General features: G+C 36.9%; 1 protein-coding gene across 2 annotated transcripts in view; it reads left to right on the forward strand.

Moving 5' to 3' along the window:
- ZNF277 (zinc finger protein 277) overlaps positions 1-21,951 on the forward strand; it is a 93,401-nt gene that overhangs the window by 35,237 nt on the left and 36,213 nt on the right. The window contains exons 2-4 of one of the 2 annotated variants that reach the window (XM_026012163.2): positions 11,036-11,237; positions 16,715-16,803; positions 17,079-17,161. In XM_026012163.2, the coding sequence (XP_025867948.2) occupies positions 11,036-11,237; positions 16,715-16,803; positions 17,079-17,161 (374 nt within the window). The remainder of the gene's footprint in view (positions 1-11,035; positions 11,238-16,714; positions 16,804-17,078; positions 17,162-21,951) is intronic. The other variant, XM_026012164.2, reaches the window with a different exon arrangement.

Here is a 21,951-nt window from a genome sequence, read left to right on the forward strand (position 1 = left end):
TAAAAATACTTTGCTATATACAAATAATAGAGGTGCTTCTGTCCTAGTAACCTTAGATTTATTCCTGAAAAACTTTGCATTCCACAAAATCAAACAGTAAAAACAGATCTCAGGTGGGTAGTAGAGTTAAGGACAGATCACTCAAAACCAGTAGAACTTTGTAACCCGAGCAGTCCTAATAAAAAAAACTAGCAAAGTTAAGTCTCTACTGGATTTACATTCAGAGTCACAGTCCAGTTGATTCTTTGCATCCTTGAACTCAGGAATTCATGCTGCCTCCTTCAGAATGTGACATTTGCTCCTAATGAAGATATGTTTCATCAGAATTAAACAACTGACTCAGTGTGTAGACCTCTACTAATCACGTGTTTTGTTATTAAGACTTTATGTTTTTAGAGCAGTTTTAGGTTTACAATACAATTCAGAAGGAAGTACAGAAGTTTCCCATATTCCCCCCTGCCCTTCACATGAATAGTCTCTCCCATTATTAACATCACTCACCAGAATGGTAAATTTTTTTAAATAAGGATGAACCTACATTGACATTATAATAATCACCTGAAGTCCGTAGTTTATGCATTCTAAGGGTTTGGGCAAATACAGAATGGCATAAATCCATCATTAACTTACAAAGTGTCTTCAGTGCCCTAAAAATCCTCTGTGCTCTGGCTAATCATCTGTCCCCACCCCTAGTAGCCATTGATCTTTATTTATATGGTCTCTGTTGTTTTTACCTTTTCCAGAACATCATATAGTTGGAATCATACTGTATATAGCCTTTTCAAATGGACTTCTTCCACTTAGTAATATGCATTTAGGATTCCTATCTGTCTTATTATGGCTTGATAGCTCCTTTTAGCACTGAATAATATTCCATTATGTGGATATACCAGTTTATCCATTTGCCTACTGAAGAACATCTTAGTTTCCAAGTTTGGGCAGTTAGGGATAAATCTGCTATAAATATCTGTTCCCAGGTTTTTGTGTAGACATAAGCTTTCAGTTCCTTTGGATAAATACCAGGGAGCAAGGTTGCTGGATCAAATGGTAAGAATATGTTTAGTTTTATGAGAAACCACCAAGCTGTCTTCCAAAGTGGCTGCACCATTTTGCATTCTCAGAAACAGTGAGTAAGAGTTCCTGTTGCTCCACATCCCCACCAACATTTGGTGTCAGTGTTCGGGATTTTGGCCATTATTACAAGTGTGTAGTAGTATCTTATTTTAATTTACATTTACCTTAACATATGTGGAACATTTTTTTAATATGCTTACTTGCCATCTGTATATCTTCTTTGGGGATGTGTGTTAAGATTACTGACCTATTTTTTAATCAGGTTTGTTTTCCTTTTGTTGAATTTAAGAGTTCTTTGTATATTTTAAGTAGTCCTTGATTATCGAGTGTGTCTTTGGCGAGTCTTTTCTCCCAGTCTGTGACTTATCTTCTGACGTTCTTGATATTGTCTTGCAGAGCAGAAATTTTTAATTCTAACAAACTTCAGCTTATCAATTGTTTCTTTCATGGTGCATGTCTTTGATTTTTAGATAGTACCTAAAAAGGCGTTACCATACTCAGGTCATCAAGGTTTTCTCCTTTGTTATCTTTTAAGAGTTTTACAGTTCCATGTTTTACAACTAGTGCTATGCTATATTTTGAGTTAATCTGTGAAGGATGAAAGGTCTGTGTCTAGATTCACTTTTCTGCATGTGGATGTTCACTTGTTCCAGCATCATTTATTGAAGAGACTCTCTTTGATAATCAGGTGTTTTTTAAACACAGGAAGAAATGCCTTTGCACCTTCCTCATCAGCATCCTCAGCTTCCTTGAGTAGCTTAACAAAGTGGAAAGGGTGGGAGTTTTTTTGGTTTTTAAAGATTTTCTTTTTTAGGTAATCTCTACACCCACTCTGGGGCTCAAACTCACAACCCCAGGATCAAGAGTTACATGCTTCACTGACTAAGCCAGCCAGGTGCCTCAGGGATAGCAATTTTTGAGGCCTCTCCCTAGAATTTTCAGGAGTTTTGTTAAAGATCTTTCTATATTGCTTAGACTTTCTTTAATAATGTCCTGATTGAGGGATCCCTGGGTGGCGCAGCGGTTTGGCGCCTGCCTTTGGCCCAGGGCACGATCCTGGAGACCCGGGATCGAATCCCACATCGGGCTCCCAGTGCATGGAGCCTGCTTCTCCCTCTGCCTGTGTCTCTGCCTCTCTCTCTCTCTCTCTCTCTCTGTGACTATCATAAATAAATAAAAATTTAAAAAAAATAAAAAATAAAAAAATAATTGTTGCAGCTCTGATAGTGTCTAGCATATACTTTTGGCATAGTAAGCACTTGAGTTTAAAATGGTAAATTTAATAGAAAATTTTCATCTTAAATGTCAAGACTTATTTTTTTCTCTTAATTTCATCTTTCACAATCACATTGAGAAACTCATAAGATAACTTTCAAAAATTTTTCAGTGTGGGATGCCCAGGTAGCTCAGCAGTTGAGCATCTGCATTCAGCTCAGAGCATGAAGCTAGTCCTGGGATTGAGTCCCACATCGAGTCCCTGCTTGGAGCCTGCTTCTCCCTCTATGTCTCTGCCCCTCTGTGTCTCTCATGAATAAATAAATAAAATCTTTAAAAAAAATTTTCAGTGTTAGGGCACCTGGGTGGCTTAGTCAGTTAAGCATCCAACTCTTGATTTCTGTTCAGTATATGATCTCAGGATTGTGAGAACAAGCTCCATGTTGGGCCCTGTGCTGTGTGGAGCCTGCCTGAGATTCTCCCTCTCCCGCTCCCCCCCTCCTCCTCCCCTGCATGCAAGCACGAGTGTGCTTTTGTGTGCTCTTTCTCTCTCTTTAAAAATAAATTTTAGTGTTAAAGAAAATTGGGGGTAAATGAATGCATTCATAGTCTCTGATTGTTTTTCTTTTTGTTTTCTTTCAAGCCCTGTACTTGTATGTGGGGTTTTTTTTTGGTTTTTTGGTTTTTTTTTTTTTTTTTTAGGTTTTGTTTATTTATTTGGTAGAGAGACAGAAAGGGGCACCTGGGTGGCTTAGTCAGTTAAGCATCTGCCTTCGGCTCAGGTCATGATCCCAGAGTCCTGGGATGGAGCAGTACATTGGACTCCCCAGCTCAGTGGGGAGTCTACTTCTCCCTCCCCTTCTCCCTCTACCCCCTGCCCCACTTATGCTCACTCTCTCACTTGCTTTTTTTCTCTTTCAGATAAATAAATTTTAAAAATCTTTTAAGGGAAAGAGTGAGAAAGCACAAGCCAGGGGAGGGACAGAGGAAAGTTAGTTAAACATAGATGTTAAACATCTGACTTCAGATGCTTAACTGACTGAGCCACCAGGCACCCCTGCCATATATTAAAGAACTGATTTTGATTTGCATGACACTTAGGTTGTATCTATTACTTTGCTTTATAGGGGATGTTGTAATAAAGTTTTCATAGCTTTTCACTTGTGTTAAATTCATTCCTTAAATTTCTAAGCACACGTTTATTAGGTTTAAGGGTTGAATGTGTTTATAACTGTATTTCCACACCAAAGGCCGTGGCAAACCTGCCATCTATAGTTGAGTGTACTAATTCAGCACAGCCTCATCAGCAGTATAGTGTCAAGAATGTATAAAAACGCCCACTTAAGCTTATTTCCTCCTTGCCCATATTCCCCTACTCATAGTAGTTGTACAGTAAATCAATCCTTTTAATATTAGGCCTCAGTAATTTACAAAATGAATTATTAGCCCAAAAGTAGTTAAATAAGGGCCTACAGTCTTACTCTGAGCTTTAGAGATAGATTGTGGTTAAAAAGACCAGACCCAGTCTTCTCCATTTTTTTCAAATGCATCTATATGGGGCACACACTTAAAAATTAAGGAACTAACAAAAAGAGAGAGAAAAATTAAGGAACTAACTTATTCAGGAAGTAGAAGATTTTTTTTTTTTTTAAGTTAAGAGAGAAGTACCCTTAACTTCGAAAGAAAGTTACCTTCCTGGAGTTTAACTTTCACAATAAAACGAAGACATAATAAATGAGATTGAGTTGGCATTGGAGTCTTATGGAAAAGGATGATGTTTACTGAATTAAAAGCTTAGAGAATAAGCCTGAAAATATCATCCAGTCTTGATAAAATACTAAAACAAGCTATCATCAAATAAATGACACTAATGTAAATAAAGAACATACATAAAGGAAATGTTTGCTTTGGAAATTAGGAGTTTGTTTACACATTTTCTAAGTTAAAACTACAAAAATAAACAAAAATACCCTGCCCATCTTTATATTCCAAATTTTATGATTATCAATTAGATTATCAGAGTGTGATAGGAATAGCAACTAAACTTATTTGATCTGGGTTCACTATATCACCAAATTACTGCTTTTTTTTTTTTTTTCAAAGTTTTAGCAGTGTGATGGTAGTTTGCAAAGCAAAGTGTGGGTACTTAAAGGGGAACTTATGGGTCACGTGTTCTGCAGTTCCTCATGAAGGAATACTGAAAAACTTTTCATCAATTATTTGTTGATATGGGCTTTTATTTTCTCATTTGACTTAAGGGGGACAGAAACTTCAGAAGCTGCTTATTTTTCCTTCAAAGCACCAGCAGCTTTTATCTACTTGGCAGGAATGATACACGGTAAAGTCTAGGGTTGTCATTTTAGCACATCGAGGTATTATGAATTCATGACTGGTTTTGTTCCTAGATAGAACCTTACTACTAAAACATGATTGTGGATGAGCAGACTGACATCTTCTGGGAACTCTGACATGCAGAATTTCAGGCCTTTTTTACCTCCTAGACCTATTCTGTTAATTCATGTCCTTCAAGAAGCACACACCAAGATGAGATTTGAAGTGTAAGAGATTTTGAGGGGAAGATACCAGAGGAGGGAAAAAGGAGAGAGTGCTGGAGGAGGTACCAATGTAGGTCTGACCCCTGTGAAGGAGAGAGGGAAGGAAGGGTGGTGGAGTAGAATGTCAGACTATAGCACAGTTGTAAGCAAGTTTCTGACAAGCTGATGGGAATCCTCCAGCCAATGTCACATGTCAGTGAAATTCCATGGCTCACTGGAACAAGGCTGATTTCCTATTTCTGCTGCCTCTAATCATTTACTGAGAGCAGCCTATGGAAGCTTGGCTTCAGTGCAAGTAGGATTTCAGAGCACAGCACCTGAGACTATCTTTCAATTATGTTCCTAGCAGCAGGAGATTAGATTGGCATGTTTCCCTGGCCACCAGACCTCCTGATTCAGGATCTGCATTTTAACAAAGCCTCCAGGTGAATTATAAGCACATTAAAACTTTGGGAAGCATGATTCTAGAATAATAATTTGGCCCTTTGGGATCTTACCCAGAGTCAATAAAATTGTTCACAATCCGTATAGGATCTCCTCAAAAATTCGGCTCTCTTGGGATGGTATTTTTTTACAGTTCATTGGAACAGAGTTGCTGTTCAAAGTGAGAACTAGAGCAGATAATTTGTTGTTGTTAATTTATAACAAATGTGTGAAGCAGATTTGGGGCCAAAGCAGACTTTCCAAGATGCTTTGCCTCTTTGCTGAAAGAAGCTAGATATAGTTTATTTCCTCTTGCCTTTTTGAGTTCAAGGTCCCTTTAGCAAAGAATTCTGTATTTTTTTATTTATTTATTTTTTACCATGTGGTAAGTTGTAGCTATGATTCTTATGGTGGCAGCTAGAAATAAACAATCTGTTAGACATTATCTTACTGAGTTATCTCTACTGACCCAGTGCTTAATATTTGAGAAGCTCTCTCCATAGGACAGAATACAGTGCCAGGTAAGCTTCATCACAGGCCCTGTTCCTTGTTTACAGACTTCCATGTGTTCAAGATACCCATACTCTCATGTATAATCAAAATGTCCACAGTCGTGTGGAATCATCCTTTGAACCATTGATCCCAAGACTTCAGTCTAGGGACAACTGCTTGGTAAAGTCTATAATGAAGTCTTGAAATCGTTACTTTTAAAAAGCCCTCCAAGTGATGAAATGCAAACAGATTTGGAAACCACTGCTCTAAAGTAAAATACATCCTTGAGATGCATGCCTTTCCCATAAAAACATCCTCTGATGGAGTGGTATAATTTACTCTGCATTCCAAATGCCACTTGTCTCTGTCTACTGGACAGTATGCATGAAAAATTTTAAAAGAACTTAGAAATTCCTAATTAAACATAACATACTTCTATTATTCTCAATAATACTTTTTTATCTTAGAATTTAGTGTAATTTTTACATCATTCTTTATTATCAGTGGGCTCATTATACCAAGGCCCATAGACCTAAAGATCTAGATATAATTATTCTGGACTACTCTCATTCTGGGTTAGAGAAAGTTCCCCTAAAGATAGACAGCCACAGGTGTTTCCTGAAATAAGGCTTAACTGGAACCTGAGTTAAAGGTACAACTCCAGTTTTGAGTATCTCTGACCTTATTCATTCTTTTAGACAATTATAAAATACCATCTACGTTTCAAGCACTCTATAGCGTACACCAGAGATAGGAAAATAAGATTTAGTCCTTGACCTTGAGGAGTTCCCATACTACCCTAGAGACATTACTACAACAGATATATTTGCTATTATTGGACATGCAGAGATGGAGTGAGTCAAGCCTTCAAGAGGAGTGGGTGGAAGGGTGCTGGAAACCAAGAAAATAACACTAACGCATCACATGAGACTAGTCACTGCTGCCCTTGTCCAGCAGCCATGCCAGGAATATCTAACTTTGAAGCAGATCATCTGCACTCTTCTAAAGCTTAACTCATTATCCATTCCTCCAGAACAAAAAACCTGCTTCTCTGCATACATTCCTAGATTGGTGACTGGTACCCCTCATTTATACTGCCTCCCCAGCCAGAAACTGAAGGCATCCTAGTCGTCGTCTTCACTTCCTGTGGCCAGCCAGTAATCAGGGAACTATCAATTCAATCTCTGCAGCTTCTCCTCTGTCTGTCACCTCTAAGTGCTACTAACATTCCTGTCTTCATCCTGGACGCTGCAGTAGTCTCCCAACTGGCCAATCTCATCATCTTGAGACCTGCCTCTTTCTAATCTACTCTCCCTATATCAGTTCAAATATAGGAGTGGCTCTACTGACTGCCTCAGTGTTATGTATAGGGTAAGAGTGCTAAGGCTTAAGCCAGACTGTTTGGATTCAGATCCTGGCTCCACCACTTACTAGCTGTCTAGAGCAAGGCATTTAGCCTCTCAGTGTCTTGGTTTCCTCAACTGTCAAGTAGTGAAGGAAATGGAATCTCTGTCCGAGGGTTATTGTGAGGGTTGATTGGATTAATACTATACATATAAAGTTAATACTGAATACATATATAAAGTGCTTAACAGTGTCTAGCACAAAATGAACCCACAGCGGTGGTGACAACCATGGTGCAGTAACCTAGTGTACATACCAGGTAAATAAAGACAACCAGGACTCATCTGGCCATCCAGGAATTAAAAGTCTGAAGTGGGGAAAGAAAAAAAATAGGTAAATTACTTCTTTTGATCAATGCTGTTGTAAATTTGAGCGTGATGCTAAACGATTAAGGAGTCAGAGAGAACACTAAAATCTTGTCCAAAATGTTCTATTAACATTTCTATTTTTCTGGGAGTGCCTGGGTGGCTCATTTGGTTGAGCATCCAAGTCTTGGTGTTGGCTCAGGTCATAACCTCAGGGTCGTGATATCAAGCCCCAAGTGGGGCTCCACTTTCAGCATGGAGTCTGCTTAAAGTTTCTCTCTACCTCTCTGACCCTCCTCCCTGTACACACACTCGCTATCTCCCTCTCTCAAATAAATATCTTCAAAAAAATTTTTTCTGGATTACATAGTACCTTGAGTTCCCAAAACAACTTAGTACCCCCTAAACCACAAGTTCCTCATACATGAAATTTGTATATTTATGATTTTGTTCCTGTATGCCTTTACCGTAACCATAAGAGTTTGGTTCTAGTGTGTGTGAACTTTAAGTTTCATTCTCTTAGGAATAATTTGAAGAGAACTGTGCATTGAACATACAAAAAGGAGGAGAAATGAACCACAGAATATTAGAGAGTTTGTAGTGAAACCCCAGAAAAGCATACCGACAATGACAGAGATAAACTGTACCCAGTGGCTCTTGGAGGATGTGGACTACCGAGGTTTTTTTGGTGAAAGTAGTACCAGGGAGACTTCAGGACTCTGTAATCAGGGCAGATTACACAGAAATTAAGTGTGGCTTGTAAATACATAGGAATTCAAAATAGCACCGAATCGACACATTAAAGAAAAACACATTTGGGGAAATACCTTTTGGAACTGGAGGCAGAATAATGTAGTATTTGAACTTAGGCTTAACTTACTTATTTAGGCCCCTTGATTTAACTTTCCTAAGTCAAAAAAAAAAAGAAAAAAAAAAAAGGGATCCCTGGGTGGCGCAGCGGTTTGGCGCCTGCCTTTGGCCCAGGGCGCGATCCTGGAGACCCGGGATCGAATCCCACGTCGGGCTCCCGGTGCATGGAGCCTGCTTCTCCCTCTGCCTATGTCTCTGCCTCTCTCTCTCTCTCTCTCTCTCTCTGTATGACTCTCATAAATAAATAATAATAAAAAAAAATAACTTTCCTAAGTCTCAGCAGTCTCATCTGGAAGACTTTCTCTTAGTAATAGTACTAACTGAGAAAGGTAGCTATGATTGAGCAAGTGCCTTGAAGACCTTTGCTGGTAATTTACAAATATCAAATACCTAGTAATGTTTGTTCTTGCTATTGGTGATGGCTAATACTGTTGTTTTCTGAAGTCAGGCAAAATGAATTCATACATACATCATTCAGATTTGGGGAGAAGAGTGTAGGACAGTACCTGTTATTTTCTAGATGGCAGGCAGTGTTTACCAAAGGTACCTTTATTTAGAATATATGTTGTCTTTTGTTCTAGTAAATGTAAAATATAGATTCATAAGAGTATTGCCTCTCTTCCCCCATCCTATTTTTAACATGAGGGTTTAATTTCCCACAGAATTTTTTCTTAAGATTTTATTTATTTATTCATGAGAGATACAGAGAGAGGGCAGAGACCCAGGCAGAGGAAGAAGCAGGCTCTATGCAGGGAGCCCGAAGTGGGACTTAATCCTGGGACCTTGGGATCACACCCTGAGCCAAAGGCAGATGCTCAACCACTGAACTACCCAGGCATCTCGAATTTCCCACAGAATTTAACCTACAAGTGAAAAACTATAGAACTCCTTGGTTCCATTGTATAATTTAATGAATGTAAAAGTTGATAACACATCACTTTTGTTAATAGTGCTTCTAGAAGTATTGTATTTTAAATAATCTTGTATTTTAAATATTCTCTCCCTTGTCATATATACTCTATCTCACCTTTTCTGGTATTAAATAATTTTATGGAACTAAGATAAAAGTTTAATTCAGCATACTTTAATATGAGCAGAGTATTATGAGCGATGTACTAGAGGACATGTCCTTTGGGACACTTTCTCACTCCAGCTCAGTTACATGACTCTCCTGTCCCCATGTTCCCACAAACGCTATACATTCTATCTCTCTTTATCCTTTCAATTTATTTGTGCTGTCAAGCAGGTTGCAGGCACCTTAGCCTTGATAATAAGGCTATGCAACATTAAGCAGAAAAAACTAGCATTCAGTAGCTACTCAGCTGGTTTTTGTGGAGTGAATGAATGCTTATCCAGTGTTGAGGCCATGGTCAGCAGCCCCCCAGTGACTGATTCCATGAACTAGGCAATTAAGAAGGTCTTTAGAAATGAGGTAAGGTAAGATTAAAACAAGAAATAAAGTTAGTAGGAAGCTAATTCCAAAGACTTTTCTGCGGAATACCTGTCTTTTTTTTTTTTTTTTTTTTTTTTAGATTTATTTATTTTATTTTAGAGAATGAAAAAGAGAGAATGGAGGGGAGGGACTGGAGGTATAGGGAGAGATAGTCTTAAGCTGACTCCACACTGAGCCCAGATTGAGATTTGGTACTTGACCTTACGACCTTGAGATCATGACCCTGACTGAGATCTGGACCTGTGCTGACACCAAAAGGTGAACACTTAACCTACTGCACTACCCAGACACCCCAGAATAGCTGTCTTTCTTTATGAAGAAGATTCCCTATCCTTCCTCAGATACTACATGTTTTACCATAGTTGCCTAGTTACTAACTACTCAGTAGCTTGCATAAGGTGACAGGTCTAACCTTCTCCCCTGAAAAACTAAAGAGGGCTCCTGACACAACTGGGTATGGTTTGAAACCTGGATTCAGACCTATAGACCTTATACAGCTCAACTCTTATAGATACCATAGGTGATGTTAGGAAAATGAAAGTTTAGGCAGGAAAAATGTTTACCATGTATGTCTAATAATCGAACATTCATCTCTTTTTCACAAGGACTTGAATTATGGTACATAATTGTGTAACAAGCAAATGGTAGACATAAATCAACATTAAAAATTGCCACCTGGGCCACCCAGCACATGCTGTGTCAACCCAGTGTGAGAGCTATCTTCCTTGCACATGACAAATAATCAGAAGCAGGAAAAGAGTTTGCAGGTGCAACAGGAAGCAGCTTAAAACACTGGCGTGGTATCATCTGGAGCCTCAGTATATACCATTTACTTCCCATAGTGTGATGACTATCAACCATAGGTCACAATCAGGCCATAGAACCTTAACCCAGCATGTTGCAGCCATCCCCCTACAAGTACCCCCGGAATTGCTGCCATTGGCCAATGTCCAAGAATGCTTGAACAGCTGCTCTGACAAATGGGTTTCCCCCATTCAAGCCGGCAAATGGGGAGTTTGAGCAGCTTTGCAACACTCCCTGCCTCTAGGTTGCAGAATCTATTTAAAATGATAATAAAGTATCCTGCTCTCTGACACTGTATTTTTCATTTTGGAAATAAGTAAATATCATTAGAATCCTTTTAATGCAGGAGATGAGAAATGATCCTAAAGAGTTGATTTCAGCTTTTCCTTTTGCTTTTTTTTTCCCTCCCCGCTTTTGCTTTTGCTTTTTCTCTCTCCCAGACAGTAAGGATTGTATCCTGGAGCCGCTTTCCCTGCCAGAAAGTCCAGGTGGCACCACCGCTTTAGAAGGTTCTCCATCTGTGCCTTGTATTTTCTGTGAAGAACATTTTCCTATGGATGAACAAGACAAACTTCTGAAGCACATGATTATTGAACATAAGATGGTCATAGCTGATGTCAAGTTGGTTGCTGATTTCCAAAGGTAAATTTTGTTTTTTACCATAAATGAATTAAATCCAGTATTCCATAAAGGAAAGGCATAACTTATATTTGTTTATAAATAAAATTATTCCTATGCAAATAGGAAAACTCATATTCTTTTTCAAGCATTGTTGGGAATGGAGATCTTTAGTTGGAGCTGGTCAAGCCAGAAGGGTATTGTCCAAAGAATTCTCAGTTTAAGTGCTGTGATGAGATTGAGAATCAGAGGGGGAGAAAAAGTCATTCAAAAACCAAAGGGGTATAAGAGTAGACAGTTGTTGAGGTCAGTATATGAGGTACTAAGAGGAAGAAGATGAGGAGGATGAAGAGCAGATAGATAGAGGCGAGTGGTTGCAGAACTGCCAACAGTGGGCATGTGTGAAATGTAGGAACTTCACCTACATAGCCAGGACTCAGAGTGAGCTAAACTCCAGTTTATGAGCACCTGACTTAGAATATCCACACCAATCCTTATTACCAGTTGTAATATAAGCAATTATTTATTTTTTTCCAATTTCTAATTGCTGGAACTGATTGTTCAACAGAAATGCCTCTTTTTTCCAGTGTAATATCTTCTTCCCTTTTTTTAATTTAAATTCAATTAGCCAACAAAGAAATGCCTTTTCATAAGCAGATGGAGTGAAGTAGTTATGTTCATGTTGTTGTTGGTTGACACTTGGAAGCATTTTCCATACCCACAATAGCATGGTAATTATCTGGCTTTGTATAGTTACCGAAAGCTCGCGTTTTGGTGTATCTGGCCAGGACCCATTTTGCAATATTCTGCCCTGATTTCCCTACAAAATATTTCAGTAGCCCAGATGTTATGGTATCTCTGCATCTAAACTCTGTGTCTGCCAGACCACATCATTCCTAGCACGCAACATCTTTTTTATGATGGGTCTTGTAGAGCAACAAGCTATATTACTAAAAGCGGACTGTGAAACCAGGCAGATGTTGAATGCAGGCTTGGTGACTTCCTGACCATGTGACTTGTAACAAATTACTTAAACCACTTTAAGGAGCAGTTTCCTCATCAGTAAAAGAGGATAACAGCAACTCAAGTAAGATTGTTGAGTATTATGTAAAACAGGATATGTGTAGCACCAGCCAGTGCCTGGGACATCTTTTATTTTTATTTTTATTTTTATTTTTATTTTTATTTTTATTTTTTCTGAGACATCTTTTAAATCCACCAGATGGTAGACAAAAATTTTATTATATTTTGATTACAAAAGATATATTTGAAATCATAGTTTTCTATAACTGAGTTTTCTATAGAGGTATTTATGCTGGTCTGGAAACCTAGTTATCATTTGTAAACTATAACTTTGGAGAAAATTTAATTTAGGATCCTAAATACTCTAAACTTCAAGAATGAGGGTTTTCTTTTTTAAGTTGTAATAGCCAGAATGCCTACAGGAGTAATATTAGCTATTCTCTAACTCTTCATGTTCCTCTCAACTGCCTAGCACTGATACAGAATGTCTCTGGTGCTTTCTGTATTATTATGGCCCCTTAAATCCACTCAGCATTGCAATTTTTGAGTAGATTTTAGTGTCGCCTGATTAAGCAGAGATAGAGCACAACAGTAAAGGACAGTTATATGAGTGATACATGCCACTAGCTGGTAGAATAAACTAATTATTACATAATTGCAGAGGAAGCACTTAATATTTCTCATTCTCATTCCTTGGTCTTTATTTTCAGTTAAAGTATTTATGCCTGTGTGTGTGTGGATGTGTGTGTTTGGAAAGTATTCTGGGAGCTTCCTCATGTATGATTTCTAGTTATATGTAGTCAGGTCTGTTGGTTTTGTTTTAGATACTTTTTAGGCTAGAGATCTTCAAATTCTTATCAAGTAACCATTGACAGGACTATCAAATGAGATATTCTTTTATAAGTTGTATCGCTCAGCTTTTCTTTGATGTAAATATCTTCTTTATTTTCTTTTATTCTGCTTAGTCATGTAAATGCAAATTCTCCCTCGGGAATTGGAGAAAAATATGATCTACTAGTGATAATTGAGTAACATTGAGATTTTCTTTCTCCTAAAATCTGTGAGGAGTATTTAGAGTTTGTATTTTCCCTTTGTGCTTATGTATGATAGCTAAGTAGCTATATTTTTACAAATCTGTCTTTTGTATGATTGATATTAATCCCATCTGCATGTGGGCAAGAAAATCAAATTATTTACTAGGTCTCAGACTTAGGAGTCAATCATTAAATGTTGGAATCGATCACCCTCTAAATGTAGTTATGCAATAAAATGGGTGTTTTAATTTAAAAGAGAAAGAACATAGCTGATATATATAAGTGCTTTCTAAATAAAGTGTGTGGTTAACATGTACTTTAAATTTGGAAACCTAAATTTTCCTTGTCAGCTGTCCTCCCAATAAGCTTTACTCTGGTGGTTCATTCAAATTGACCAAGAATGTATGTGAATAAACTCTTGCTTTTAAATGCTTTTCGATATATCCAGTCTCTTTTAGATAATATCTGTCTACTATTTAGGGAAACTAAAAATTCCTCTCTCAAACAATACAAACATTGACTGTGAGAGTTAAGTTTAAATCTTCTCAACGTTTTATGACTTTTTCTTCAGAAAAATTGTGGGAGTGGGTGTATGTGTATATATTTACATGGATATGTGGATAGATAGATAGATAGATAGATAGATAGATAGATATTTACATGGATATGTGGATAGACAGATAGATGTATGTATGTATACATATATAACTTCTCAGAGAGGAATTGTTTCTTCTGAGTACAGTAAGTAATAAAGATGATAAATAATAGATGAGATAGACTTACTTTGTGCTTTACTGGAAAATTGTGCTGTAAATTTTCATATAAATATATTTAACATTTTCTTTATTGGAAAAAAGCTAACAGTAAAACTGTTCTTTCTCAGACAGAATAAAACAAAAATAAAAATCTTTCCTTCGAGCCATTTAACATAGTATTTATACTGAACCATTTCTAGCTTTATTCAGTAAATAATTTTTTTCCAGAAGATAAATGCTAACTCCTTAATTCTTGCCCCTTTCTATATTAAATTCCACTCATTCAGTGCTACTTAATTAACAGCCATATCTCAAATCTTTATACCTCTGTCAGTAAGGACACCAATTACAGTGAGGGACTGAGCAGGCAAGATTACTAGAAGGATTTTTTTGGGAGACAATTCTGTGAAACATTAAAATTCTTTCAAAAGAAAAAAGTATTTGCTGATGACCTAATAACTACTCTTACAGCTTTTTAGCAAAGTACGAGATGCCTTGATAACTATCCTCCAAATAAAGAATTCATACTGGCATGTCATTTCTTGGCTACCTTTAAATATTGAGTGACTGCAGTTGTAGCTTCAAATAAGCCAGAGAAGTAAGAAAACATGAAAAAAATGGTCCCTTAACATTGAATAGCCCCCACATGGTCTTCAGTAGAGTGGTAATCAGGAGTGAGGAAACTCTCCATTGTATATTGTAGGAGTAGCCATGATGAAACTCCCTGTCAAACTTGACTGTCCTGGTTTTTGTTTAAGTCTGTTATCTCAGCACCCAGTTTTGCTGTATGAATTTGATTAGTCATGAAAATAGATGGCTGTGTAGTACAGTTTGGAAGAACAATCCAATTTCTATTCCTGACATTTCTAATAGAGGTTCTCCTGTGTTCCTTCATCCCTTGCACCACTTTGCAGTAGAAAATATACTAAAGGGAGAATAAGAAAAGTAGCTGAGAATGTCATTTTTGTTTTATTAAGTCTTCTCTTGCCTTTTACTTCTCCCCTTTTCTCCCTCCCCTGGTCTGGGAATAAGTAATGGAGAATGGAAATGGAGAATAAGAGTACCTCTGTAAGATACTGAGAACTGGATGGTGCTGTCACTGCCCTAGGTGACCAAAGAATAATATTTCTGCCCTTTATAGATACTTTTCTTCTTTTTGTGCACATTAATGGATCTGACATGCACTTGCCTCCTGTATCTGACACTTCCAATATGGAAGCCAACAAGCTAGCCATAGTGTCAATATTTATGGTTTGAGGCTAATATTTATGGTTTGAGGCTGGATGCAGCCTCAGATCATCATTTTCAGATCTCTTAAGATAAGGTCTTGCACTGTCTTATAAGAAAAGAGTTCTCCCCTCACATAATCATCCAGGTCAACAGTGTGGTTGTACATGAGAAGAAAGAACTAAAACATGATTTTATTTTCATTCATTATTCATTTACTTCTTTTCCTTATATGTTCTATATTCGGTGTTGTCATATTTATATTTTTAATTGTCACAGTTCTCTTTCTCTCAAACCTCTCCCAGCACATAATTTTTTTTTTTCAAATACATGAATGCTCTTTCTGTAGAGCACCATGGGGTTGGGACATTAATGTTCAGACAAAGGGGGAGAAATATAAAAAGGAGACAAAATAGTGCGAGTTGAGGGCTACTTAGAGAAACTTACAGGAATCTTTAAATGCTCTTCTATCTCTTAAAACCATTTCTTATTAACCTACTATGTACAGAACATTGCTAGTTGCTATATCAAACCATTTAAAATTCCAAACTTTTACAATCTATCACTAAATCTATTTCAGTAAGTTCCATCCCTTTCAGGGATTTTTCTTTTTCTGTTGTAAGTTTTTTGGTTGTTTTTTATCAACCATGTAGCTTGATAAACTGTCAGCTATGGAGTCAGCCTTTCCATGTTCCTTCTCCCCATGAAAGAGGCTACCTTCTCTTCTTGGTACCATTTGATAAATGAGATGCAGTTGCCAATGTAAATCGCGTTAGATAAATGGGAAGATGAACAGGTTGTTAAACCGTTTCATCTTGCTCCTTCTTTTCCTCAGACAGTGCAGGTCTGGGTGTTACGCTTTGCTTTAAAATTTACCCAGGGTGCTTCTTCTAACTCTGCTTATTGGGTACAAAAATTGTAAGCTTGGCCATTTTTCCAAAAATCTGCCTTGTTTCAGATACAATGTGCACATGCAAAATTTTTCTATCTTGTCTTATAGGTATTTAATTTAGGCTAACCTCTCATTGCATTATTTTTTTTTGCCTTCAGTTCTTTTTATGTATAAGATAACCACCCAACTTTCAATTTCTTAGAAATGTGTGATAAAGCCTATTTAATCATTGTTGCATTTTAAATTCACATAAACTTAAATGTGATTTCTAAAATCTTCATTATCACATAAAAATAATTCATTTTAACTTTCCCATATGTCTATTTATTGAATTTGGGGGTAGTAAAATTTAATCACGTCCATGCCTTTACAGAGTAATTTCATTTCATTAAATATTTATTTCATATTTCTAAATGCGCTACTGCCTTTCTATTTGTAAGTTTTCTAGCAGTTATCAGTCAACATTTGATTTATTGTTTTGGGATAATTAAATGGTCTTATAAAACCCTGTCACTCTACAGTAAGTAGTATATTGTCTTCTTACCATCCTTTCTGTTTGATTATTCTAAGGTACATTTTATATTGGAGGAAAAGGTTCACTGAACAGCCCATTACAGATTTTTGTAGTGTGATAAGAATCAATTCCACAGCTCCCCTTGGTAAGTATACATCTTAGCTACCATCTTTTCCCTACAATCCAAAAATTCAAAGGAATAATCGTACTTTCTTAAATTAGAATTCTCTCACTTTCATGATAGCTAAAATTAAATTGCCCTGTTTATGTTGCCTAACTTCAATAAAGCTAAAACAGTACTGTATACCAGAAGAGATATCCTAATGGACATACATATATGTATGTTTTTTAAAGGAATAAACTCTTCTGTAAAAAAATGATAAATATCATTTCTCCTTTATTTTCCTAATCTCTCAACAGAAGAACAAGACAATTACTTTTTGTTATGTGATGTTTTACCAGAAGATAGACTACTTAGAGAAGAACTTCAGAAACAGAGACTGGTAAGAATGGTTTTAGATGATAAACAATGTTGGAAATATATGCAAAATCATTTTTGTTATTCTTTTTTGTTTGTTTTCACTTTTTAATCTGTAAACTTTCAAACATACACAAAAGAGATAATACATAAAAATCTTAAAACAGAAGGAAAGTATACACTTGATTGAAGATTAAAGCGTTTCATGTTAAAAATGCAGTGAGAATTTTTGGCTTTGTTTTGCTTCCTGGATTATCTCTAAAATAACAACAGAGCTTACACATTTAGTGTAATTTTAGCTGCCTGGCACATGCTAGGGTTCAGCAGTCGTGGAAAAATGCCCTCAGCTAAAATTGAGTTGAATTAATTAACTTTTTTTTTTTTTCTCCTCTTCACTGGAATGTGCTATGCACTAGCACTTCTTTTATTCCCCTTTATGAATTAAGCATATGGTTTGATCATAGTAGCCTTTCTCACTTTCAACTTTAACCATAGCAAGCTAATTTGAAAATCTCAGCATTTTTGGTCTTTAAAAAAGGTAACAACATATACAAGTGTGAAAATTTTTATTTTCCTAAGTTGAACAGAAATTGGTTCATTTTTTTTAAAGTATGCAGTTTTCCATTATTTGTGATTTAGCCTCAACAATTACTTGAAAATAACTTGTTCCTCCTTTGGTGATTACCTGTAAGTGTTCCTTGTGTCTTTGGATTTGGCTAGTGTTATGACAGAGAGCTATGATTTCAGTGTTTCTGCTAAATCCTCAAGACATCTAAGAAAATAAATTCTATCATAGTCATAGGATTTAAGAAAAAGTCTCCTGAAGCACATTATATTCTGTAAACATCCGCTATGATTATTTCTCATATAGGAAGAAACGATATGGTTGGATTTTGATTTATATGTCAAAAAAAGTATACTTTTACTGTGGCAACAAACCCAGTAAGTAAACAGGACTTCTTAAGTCTTTCTTCTTTCCCTATTGTAATGTCTTAAGAAATCTGCAAACAAGGATGAATTTGTTTACTTGTACTTACTCATAATTTTTTATTGCTTTGAGTTTTTTCTCAGTTACAGTGGCTTAATCAAGAATGATCAAACTGAACTATTCCTGGTACCTCCCAAGAATTTCTTTATATCAAACTACTGTTTCAGCCATTGCTAGTGCTCTGTACACAAAATCTACTATGTATCTGCAGATAGATTCAGTTCCTAGAAATAATAGATGTATAAAATTTAGGTGACCTTTTAAGATTCTGACACCAGTTTCAACATGTTTTTCCCCCCAAGCCACTAAGCAATTCTCCAGCACCAGCTGGGTGTCCTACAATTCAACTCAATTCTAATGCTATCTGCCCAGAGATATTATCAGATTCCACAGATTGAGGGCTCAGTCCCACAAAACTGTCCACCACTTTAAATGACAATTTCAAGTCCAGGTTGTTACCTCTGCTTCTGACCCACTGACGATAAATCAGAGGTTTCCATGATCCCCTTGCCCTGACCTTAGGTTTGATTAATTTGCCAAGCAAATTCCTCTAGGAAACCAGTTTACTGTCTACATTACCAGTTTATTTACAGAGGATATCCAAGAATATGCGTAAATAGCCAGATGAAGAGATACATGCATGGGATGAGATCTCAAGCAAAGGAGCTTCTGTCCCTACAGAGTTTGGGGCCCAGTAAGACAGCACATGGACCCTTTCTGATTCATCAGCCTGGAAGCTCTCCAAACCTTGTCTTAGTGGGTTTTTTGTGGAGGCTTCATTACTTACACATGACTGATTAATTCATTGGCCTTTGATGATTGAACTCAATCTCCATCCTCTCTCTCCTCCTAGACAGGAAGGAGGGCTGCTGAAAATGCTTACCCTCTCATCACATGGTTGGCTCCACTGGCAGCCGTCCCTCATCCTTCGGTTACTTGTGTGCTTTCCAAAAGTCAACTCATTAACATTCAAAAAAATACTTTTCTATAGCTCTGGACACTTAGGACTTTAGGAGCTATGTACAAGGACAAAGACCAAATATGTGTTTCTTATTAAATCACATCACACCTTCTTACCAACTTTATAGTCTGACTAAGTGATAGTGTTAGGGCAGCTAAACAAAGTGTCAAATTACACTCAGTTCATATATACATATATATTTGTTGAATTCCTGCTTAACTAGATAATCATACAAAGGAAAAAAATGCAAGGCATGGTTCATGTCATAAAAGAGCATAAAGTCTAGAGAAAAAAGGCAAATATGTTCTTATCTCAGTACTGGCAATGATAGAATATCTTGTAGGGCTTATGAAGATTAAGTAGATACTGCATATAATATACTTAGAACAGTATCTGCCACATAGAAAGCACTCAATAAATATTACAGACAAATAACAATAATAATAATACTAGGTCTTAAACTATGAACTGGGTTTGGGCAGTTGGAGAGTTGTGGAAATGGGAGGAAAAATGCATGTGGACCTAAGTAAGTATTCAAGATGTCAGGAAAGTTTATTAAATCCAATCTGACTAAGGTAGAAAGATTTGTGGAGGAGGAGTATGAGATGGATTTAATGATATGAGATGGAGCTGAGTTGTAGAAATCCTTCAGTGCCAAGAATATTGACTTGGTAGTGAAGACCCATTGATGTCTCATCATTGTCTATGGGAGTGAAGAGGAGAAAAGATGATAAGTTCAGCTATGTAAAAATCCACTTAAAGCTGACAAACTCGGGACGCCTGGGTGGCTCAGCAGTTGAGCGTCTGCCTTTGGCTCAGGTCATGATCCTGGAGTCCCAGGTTCGAGTCCCACATCAGCCTCCCTGCATGGAGCCTCCCTCTCCTTCTGCCTATGTCTCTGCCTCTCTCTCTCTGTGTGTGTCTCTCATGAATAAATAAAATCTTTAAAATGAAAAAAAAAAAACTGACAAACTGGCAAAGAGCAGACCAACATGGAGATATGGAAAGAAGCTGACAGTTACTAAGTGCCAGCCATATGCCATGCCTTGCCTTAGGTCCTTGCATTATGTCAACCACATGCAGTAGCTATTAAACGCTGTTCTATTCATGAGGGAACTGTGTCATAGAAAGACTAATTTTCCCAGGACCACATAGTGAACAAGAAGCAGAGATGGGACTTTAAACCAAATGTGCTTGATGTGTGCCTTTTTAAGGAGTGCCATGCCAGTCTAGTAGTAATTTATTCTGCTTCCCATACACCTTCCTCTTATTCTAGACTTTGGGAACAGCTCTGTCATGGATGCTCATAGTCTGACAGGTCTGTGTAAGTAGGGAAGGGATTCAGGCTAGGATTGGAGTTAAGGGAAAGCAGAGGAGATTTACAATAGGCTACCTCTGGGAATCATGGCTAGAGAATCATTAAGAAAAGATTTGCCAAGTAGCAGAAAGCTGGGTTGAATTTACAGTTAGCCATTTCATCACAATTTTGTGCTCTATAGTTATGGAAGCATGAAGATAGTGTGGGTGATCTTCCTTTGGAAGTTTGGGACGATGACAGAGTAGCTCTCTTTTATGTATAATGAGCTCTACATATCAGGAACAGGCATTTCCGAAAAGAAGTCCCTATGATCAAATGGAACAACTTTGAGCAAAAGTAGTAATACACCTTTTTTCTTCCATTAAGGACGAGAACTTTTTCAGCCCCTTTTAAGAATATGAATTGCTATGCCATTCCAGAAAGGTGCTTTGTGTAGGTTGTCATGTATTGGAACTCTTGAAGAGATTTTATGCCCTTGGTCCTTATTCGCCTTCTAAGAACTCCTTCCAAGAATCATACACGCAGAGGGTTAAATCACTCATTCTGCCACAGCTTGGTAGTTTTTTCTTTGTTTGTTATTGGTTGTATTTTATCAAACGGTTTCTCTTCATTCATCAGAGTTTAAATCTAGCTTCTGGAAAATGTAATTTAAACCAATTAAGTTGCGGCAAGATGGAGTAACTGGGTGACGGGCACTAAGGAGGGCTCTTGATGGGATGAGCATTGGGTGTTATACTATATGTTGGCAAATTGAATTTAAATTAAAAAAAATTTAATTGATTAAAATTAAAGGAAACCTTTTAAAAAATAAATAAACCAATTAAGTTGCTTTATGGTACTAGATATGTAATGTAATCTGTATTTAATTGAACTCAGTTTAATGTCAATAGGATCTCAACTCAAGTCCATGAGGGAAGCACCCTCAAACTGGAGTACTAGTGTGACATTTGCTCTCCTGATTTGCATTAATGGTAACTTGCATATGGATTATATTCTTTGATATTTACTCTTGTTTGGAATTCTCAATAAAGCATTTATTTTAAATGCCTTTATATGCTTTGAGTTCAAATTGACTTTGTCATTTCTTTGAGGGCAGGAATTTTGTCTTATATTTAAATGTTCTTCAGTAGTACTCAATATATCACTAAGTTCTTTTTGGTATTTTTCCCCTAACTCCATTTTTATTTTTAATTCCTGTGTGACTAGCTGAACGTATATAGAGTTTAAATCATTCACTTGAGGTTACCAAAGCAGACTTAAGGCTAGAACCATATTTCTTTTTCCATTTTCTTCTAGACCTCACTGATTCCTTGTGACATTTCTGAGATTTGTGTGTGTTCCCAGTTTTCTTTTTGAAAAGCTTGATTCCTATTTAACACTTCTTTGAATTTTTTTATTTGTACTCAGAAGGGAACTACAAAATTAGGAAAGATTCTTGAGAGTTTAATAGCTTGTATACCTTCCTTTCTCTAACTTTGTTCTTTAGAAATGTTCCCTTGGACGCCTGGGTGACTCAGTCAGTTACGAACCCAACCCGATTTTGACTCA

The sequence above is a fragment of the Vulpes vulpes genome, chromosome 7 (genome assembly GCF_048418805.1).
Source record: "Vulpes vulpes isolate BD-2025 chromosome 7, VulVul3, whole genome shotgun sequence".
In the NCBI taxonomy this organism is placed as follows: domain Eukaryota; kingdom Metazoa; phylum Chordata; class Mammalia; order Carnivora; family Canidae; genus Vulpes; species Vulpes vulpes.